The following is a 7,600-nucleotide window of genomic DNA, read 5'->3' on the forward strand; positions in this document are numbered from 1 at the left end:
AGAGGGATAGTTTCATGCAATATGATAAAAACCCCATCTTGTTATCCTTGATGGCAACGATACAATACGTGCCTTGCTACCCCTTCTGTCACTGGGAAAGGACACGGCAAGATCGAACCCAAAGCTAAGCACTTCTCCCATGGCAAGAAAAACCAATCTAGTAGGCCAAACCAAACTGATAATTCGAAGAGACTTGCAAAGATAACCAATCATACATAAAAGAATTCAGAGAAGATTCAAATATTATTCATAGATAGACTTGATCATAAACCCACAATTCATCGGTCTCAACAAACACACCGCAAAAAAAGATTACATCGAATAGATCTCCACAAGAGAGGGGGAGAACATTGTATTGAGATCCAAAAAGAGAGAATAAGCCATCTAGCTACTAGCTATGGACCCGTAGGTCTAAAGTAAACTACTCACACTTCATAGGAGAGGCTTGGATGATGATGTAGAAGCCCTCCGTGATCGATGCCCCCTCCGACGGAGCTCCGGAACAGGCCCCAAGATGGGATCTCGTGGATACAGAGAGTTGCGGCGGTAGAATTAGGTTTTTGGCTCCGTCCCTGATCGTTTGGGGGTGCGTAGGTATATATAGGAGGAAGGAGTACGTCGGTGGAGCTTCGAGGGGCCCATGAGGCAGGGCCCCCCCCCCCTCGTGACCACCTCGTGGCTTTCTTGACGGGGGGTCCAAGTCTCCCGGGTCTTATCTGATGAGAAAATCACGTTTCCGAAGATTTTATTCCGTTTGGACTCTCTTTGATATTCTGTTTCTCCAAAACACTGAAATAGGCAAAAAAAATAGCAATTCTGGGTTGGGCCTCTGGTTAATAGGTTAGTTCCAAAAATAATATAAAAGTGGAAAATAAAGCCCAATATAGTTCAAAATAGTAGATAATATAGGATGGAGCAATCAAAAATTATAGATACGTTGGAGACGTATCAGACCCCAATCCCCCTCGCGCCCGTAGGAGCCAGATCTGAAGCCTTGGCCATGGCCACCACCATAGCTTTGCCCGTAGCCGCCACCTTGACCTTGCTCGAAGTCGCCGCCGCCATCTTCCCGGCCCGTCGCCCTGGCCCTCTACTCGCGCTTCGCCTGCTCCCGCAATGCCTTCTCATGCCGTTCCTCAGGAACCAGAGCCTCCATCGGCCGCTTGTCCACCCGCCTGTCACCCATGGCCGTCATCGCGGCAAAGAAGAGGGTGAGAGGGGAAGGAGGAGGAAGGGGGAGAGGGATCTAGCGAACAGGCCGAAGCGCCGCACCTCGCTGGGGAGAGCCGGAAACCCTAGTGAGGGATCACGCGAGCCCCTGCGCAGCCATATAAAAGCGCGACCTCACGGGCTCCCGGGCCTCCCGCAAGGCAGGCCGGGGGAATGGGCCAGAGAAGGGCCAGGCCCAACACCGGCATCCGAGTACCCCCCAACTGCTGCAGGAGACCCCGCCATGGAGGGCATCTGGGCCACCGGGCCAACTGAGGCCGGCCCAGGCCCAACGGGCGACACCAGGCCCAGCCGACAGGGCAGGGGAGGTTCGACGCGCGTTAGTGCCAACCCTAGCGCATCTGCCATCTCCACCACCTCCGCCGCCGCCTCCACCACCGGATAAGACGAGGTGGGGAGCGTAGGCCACTCCTCTGGAGCCTCCACAGCCACGTCGGGGCCGGCCACTTGCACAGGCAAAGGAACCGCAGAGCAAGCCCCCGCGGGGCCGGAGCCGGGGACGACGGCGGCCGCCAGCACCGCACCGCAACCGCCCGCGACCAGCCACCGCCCAGAGTGAAGCGCCTGCGACGGCCTCCCCGACCAGCGCAGCCCGCCCCCGCCACCTAGACAAAATCGCCCAGCGTCGCGCCCGCCGGAGGTGGAGCAAGCCGCGGCGAGGAGGTCCCATCCTCCTCGTCCGCCAAGGCCCAGAAACTGCCTCCGCGCGCCTCCCGCACTGACCCAGAGGGTCTCACTAGGGAAGGGCACACCGGAGAGCCGCAGGGACCCCGCCGGACCTGAACCCAAGCACCAGCCGTGCCGAGGTCGCCGGGGAGGGCAAGGACGCCGCCCGCGTCGTCAGGCGCCGCACCCAACCGCTCGCTGTTTTCAAAACCCATCCTCTTTTCTGTATATAACTTTTCCTATGTGTGTGTGCTCCACCTCCCTGTTGCATCTTTGCTCATGACCGGGAACGATGGGAGGACCGCCGCCGGGCTAGGGACGACAAAAAGGAGCCTCGTCGTGGCCAGAGATGATGGAAAGGACAAAAAAAAATAACGAAAAAGAACCGCCGGAATCTTGTTGGACTTTGGTGGCCGAAGGTCGGCGATGCTACGGGGTGTCGGCAGTGGCGCGTGGTGTCCGACAGAGGCAACAAGGGCAGCGCCGGAATGGATGTGGCCGAGCGGGGGAGAAAGGCGATCGAGGAGGAGGAAAAAAATTACTTCACGGATGGCCGGCCGAGTATAGTTGAGCGTCGGGGCGGCCATGGAGTAAAAGTTCTACTCCTCTAAAGGATATAAGGATCGCTTAGGTGCAGTTGAAACGAGCAAAACCGACTTTTTACTCCTCTAATTTTTTTTTGACGGGTCGGTCAGAGATGCTCTAACCAAGTAACCATGCACTACCATCCCATTTCTGCCGCGAAAACTCATTCCTTGCAATGACACGCTAAGTGAGAACGCATTGTAGAGGGGGTGTAGTTGGCGTGCCTTGGCGTACGAAGTAGGAGCTTTCGACTTGAAGCAACAAGTCACCCATGGAAATTCTGTAGAGATATCATTAGATATACTGCCTGCCCAAACTAATCATCGTTCAGGCACATGGCGCCACAGAAGTTTATTCCCTTGGTGCATATTACATCCTCTGTCAGTTATCGGATAATTGCCCTCCCATCCGCTGAAACTCGTTCAGACACGTACAGATGATAGATTCATGGCATGTTACGCTGGACGCCAATCACGAACGATTGAACGGCCTCGGCGACATCTATTTTCTTCCCCTTTTTTCTGCATTGACTTGGCCGTTTAGCCGCGTCTGAATCAGTTGATAACTGAGGCGGTTGTAATGAGATGGTAGTTAGCACATGCCTGCGCACATAGAAAACAGGTTGGCATGCACCCAAGACTACGTAACCGGACGGCATATGTATAAATACAGGCATTGCCAGGGCATATTCACATCATCCGTCCATTCCCTCGACATAGATTGCTAGTACTGAAACATTCTTGTCCGTAATTGGAGCTTAGTTCGATCGTGCAATTGGTTAAGGTCCATGGCGGTCAGGTCTTTGCTGCTCCCTCTGGCCCTGCTGGCTCTCGCAGCTAGCTCGGCAGCCGTGGCTCAGCTGGAGATCGGCTTCTACACCAAGACATGCCCGGACGCTGAGAAGATCGTCCGCGACGAGATGGCCAAGATCATCGCCGCCGCGCCCAGCCTCGCCGGCCCGCTTCTCCGCCTCCATTTCCACGACTGCTTCGTCAGGGTACGTAACTGGCCTAGCCTGTTCTGCTGCTATTGATCATGAAATGTATACTTACATGCAACGCAAATTAAATTGCAGGGTTGTGACGCCTCTGTCCTGCTCGAATCCACCGACGGCAACGTGGCGGAGAAGGACGCCAAGCCCAACAAGAGCCTGCGAGGATTCGGCTCCGTGGAGCGGGTGAAGGCCAAGCTCGAGGCCGCGTGCCCGGGTATCGTCTCTTGCGCCGACGTGCTCACCCTCATGTCCCGTGACGCTGTCGTGCTGGCTAAGGGCCCCTTCTGGCCGGTGGCCCTAGGCAGGCGAGACGGCAGGGTGTCCAGTGCCACGGAGGCCAGCAAAGATCTGCCCCCAGCCTCCGGCGACGTCCCTCTGCTCGCCAAGATCTTCGCCTCCAAGGGCCTCGACCTCAAGGACCTCGTCGTCCTCTCCGGCGCCCACACGCTCGGCACGGCGCACTGCTCGTCTTTTGCCGACCGGCTCTACAACAACACCGGCGAGAATGCCCTCGTCGACCAGTCTCTGGACAGCGAGTACGCCGACAAGCTGAGGCTCAAGTGCAAGAGCGTTGATGACCGCACTATGCTGTCTGAGATGGACCCCGGTAGCTTCAAGACCTTCGACACCAGTTACTACCGCCACGTCGCCAAGCGGAGGGGCCTCTTCCGCTCCGATGCGGCGCTCCTCTTCGACAACACCACCAGGGAGTACGTCCAGCGCATCGCCACCGGCAAGTTCGACGGCGAGTTCTTTAAGGACTTCAGCGCGTCCATGATCAAGATGGGCGACATCGGTGTGCTCACCGGAGCCGAGGGAGAGATCAGGAAGAAGTGCTACGCCCCCAACTAGCGTCCGCTAATTCTTAGTTGTTGTAAGTAAATGCACGAGATGGTGCATGCATCATCTGATATTATCGACTGTAGTGTGATGGATGTATTATTGTGAGTGGTATATAAAGTAAATTATTTCTTCACCAAAGCCGATGGGTGCAGGCGTGCAGCTACATGCATGCTACGTAAATTAGCACGTAAATGCCTGTAATGGCCGTAGTGTTGAAGTGTCTTATTGTCTGACGGGATGTGGAGTTCCCGGAGGAAACATAATCCTGGAACTACAGGTTCCGGTTGCCTGATTGTTCGAGAACTTAGCTCTATGTGAATATTGAGTTTGCTAATTAACCATATTATTATTATTTTGATAAATGGTGTTTTTATTTGACTCATAATGTAGTATCAAGAGATATAATCATAATGAATACACATTTGGCCTCTGCATAATTAAGATGCACACAATCAACACGACACAAACAATATGATCACGCCGGCAAAAAACAAAGTCATACAAGACCAAAACTATGCCTAGACGAAGAGAAAAATAAAATAAAAACAACAATTGACGAAATATAGCAGTGACCATCAGCGATAAAAACCACGTTAGCTCGATAAAAATCACGTTTCAGCGATAAGACGTCAGATATTTTTATTACCTAGAAATCTCTTCATCAGCTGGGTGGCAGATGTGGTACTAGCACGACAGTCTAAGTGGTGGAGCTAAGCCGGTAGGCAGTCAGGAAGAGTTGTCTGCCTTCGGTGGGGTGGCGTACAGGTATTGCAGTAATAAAAATTCTAAAACCTTTTTCCACCGAAGTGGCGTACAGGTATTGCAGTAATAAAAATTCTAAAACCTTTTTCCGGATGTGCTTTGGTTGGTATATCCGGAAAAAAGTTTTTATAACTTTTAATGGCACATTTTCTTATCAAGGATATAGCATAGCCAAACCAAAATCTAATCCTTATCAAAAAGCGAATGAAACCCCGCCCACCTGAAAAAGGGAATAATCCAAATTTAATTTCTAAGCACTAGTTTTTCCCTCGTAGCCTATGCATGCCGCTGTTGAATTGATCTTTATTCTATGCATGAGACTGAAATTAGGGCATCTCCAAGGGCAACCACCAAAAAACGCCTCGCATCCGTTCGCGGACACGGATGCGTGAGGTCGACATCCAACCGTAGCCACATACATCTGGCCTTTCGGAGTTTTTTTCCTAGTCCGCACGATCAAATAGCCGCATGCAAAAGGCACAGAAGTTCAAATAGCCGCACGCAAAGGGCACAGAAGTTCACATAGCCGCATGCAGCACTAGTTCAAATTTTAAAAAGTTCAAATACTTTACAATCCAACATTGTAATCCCCTTTCACCGCCCACTGATGCTCAATCAGATCTTCCTTGAGCTACTCGTGAGTTAGTCGATGCAAAATTTATTGATGCATTTGAATAAACTCCTCAAATGTGGTCAGATTCTGGTCCGGAAGTTGGATAGAATCACCCATGTTCTCAAATTCCAGAGTTGCGGCAGCATCGCCACCCTCATCCTCGACGATCATGTTGCGCATCTGAAAACGCTAGTGAAAATGATCGGCGATTAGTGGATCAGGGGCAACCTAGTCGGCCATCAGTGTCAAATGCCCGCGCGCCCTATTGCGGTTGAGCACTCGATGACCCTTAATCGAGCCCTTTATGATCCTTCGCACGCTCCGCGTTTTCAAGGATCGCTTGCATCATCGCGGTCTCATCGGAGTACTCCTCGTCCGATGAGCCGTCGGAGGACTCAACATACTGCTCGTATATGTACTCCAAATCGGAATCCATTGCTGCAAACAAGAAGGACAACTATTTTCAGCTCTGGCGATTCATCGAACAGTTGTCGGGCATGGTAGAGGATGGTACCTGGCGGGCGGTCGGAGGACAAGGGGTTGAATGGAGACGGAGGAGAAGCAGCAGAGAGCCCTACTGGATCGCCGGAGGTGAGGAAGACGCAGATTTCCAGTAGGGTGTGGCGTTGTGGCCAGGGTGATGGAACGACGGCGATGGCAAGAGAAAAAGAAGGAAGGAGAGAAAATGGGAAGGATGGAGTCACAGTGTCAGGCCGGGAAGGGTTTTTGGGTGGGCCTAGGGTGTCGGATTCGTATGTTTCGCATGTCCGGACTCCCACCAAGCTCCCACACTTTTGTCTTTATTTTGCGGAAGAAATTGCATCCAGACCATCCCACGGACCGATATAGATCAGCTTTGGATGGCTCTTGATGTGTCCTTAGTCTAAGGCATATGGTCTCTGTCCGTCGTTAAACAACGCCAGCACTAGGCTATGGGGTTACCGGATAAGATCTAAAAGAATCTGGGTTAATGAGATCCCAAGGCAAGGAAACCCTAATGAAACGACGCTTAGCGAACACGACCCGGGAAACCCGCCTTACCGGAGCACGACCACAAGAAATTAAGCGTCAAACGATCGAGATGTCGCGGTGGCTTAGCAACGGTGCAAAGTAGTTGTAGTCCGTGAAGGTGCATGACCGAAACGAACAAATTGAATTGTTCGTCGATCGATTGTCCGACTTACCGGCCGTCCTCATCACCCCTTATCATTAGCCGTTGGCCGCAGCAACATGCATGCATGAGTCGGCCAGATTAGGTTTAGCTAGCTAATAAGCCCACATGCATATTTGACTTGCATGCTATTGGATATACAAGATCCAATAATTTGCGTGCACTCCGATTCAATGAGTAAGGCTCGCTTGCACATTTATTTTTCCACAAATGAATGAATATATGACGTTTGAGAGCCGGAGAAAATAAAAGTTAACATTTTATGAGTAAAAATTGGCAATAAACTTATTGGCTAATGACAAGGGGGAAGTTTGTCAAAGATATCAACACGGGGATCTAGTTTGAAATGTATCGACACGAGGAACACAATGATTGAAACAATTCATAATTTGAACGTTCGGTTCAAAAGATATTTCAATTAAAACTTGGATCTCTAAAGAAACCATGTAACTAGCTTCCTCCCACCACCACCACTCCCCACCCCCAAAATGATACACCTACGAAAGCTTTATACGTAAACCTACATAATTCCCTTCCTTACTAACTAAACTGCACCCCCCCACCCCACCCCCTCCGAAAAAAAATTATATGAGACCAGGTCTCACGGTTAGCAGGTGAGACCCGTCCTGATGGATGACACATGGCATTCATAAATCACAAAGCATCTCCCACCCCAGATGCTTTGTGATTTGTGAATGCCGCGTGTCATTCATCAGGATGGGTCTCGCGTGAGACC

The 7,600-nt window shown here is 51.5% G+C and overlaps 1 protein-coding gene across 1 annotated transcript; it reads left to right on the forward strand.

The window, feature by feature from the left end:
• Nucleotides 1–3,191: 3,191 nt before the first annotated feature.
• LOC119327966 (peroxidase 1-like) lies at nucleotides 3,192–4,456 on the forward strand. Its single transcript, XM_037601018.1, has 2 exons — nucleotides 3,192–3,478; nucleotides 3,557–4,456. Exons 1-2 carry the CDS (start codon nucleotides 3,269–3,271, stop codon nucleotides 4,325–4,327), a joined length of 981 nt encoding a protein of 326 aa, XP_037456915.1. The 5' UTR covers nucleotides 3,192–3,268; the 3' UTR covers nucleotides 4,328–4,456.
• Nucleotides 4,457–7,600: the final 3,144 nt, after the last annotated feature.

This window comes from Triticum dicoccoides, chromosome 7A (assembly GCF_002162155.2).
Source record: "Triticum dicoccoides isolate Atlit2015 ecotype Zavitan chromosome 7A, WEW_v2.0, whole genome shotgun sequence".
In the NCBI taxonomy this organism is placed as follows: domain Eukaryota; kingdom Viridiplantae; phylum Streptophyta; class Magnoliopsida; order Poales; family Poaceae; genus Triticum; species Triticum dicoccoides.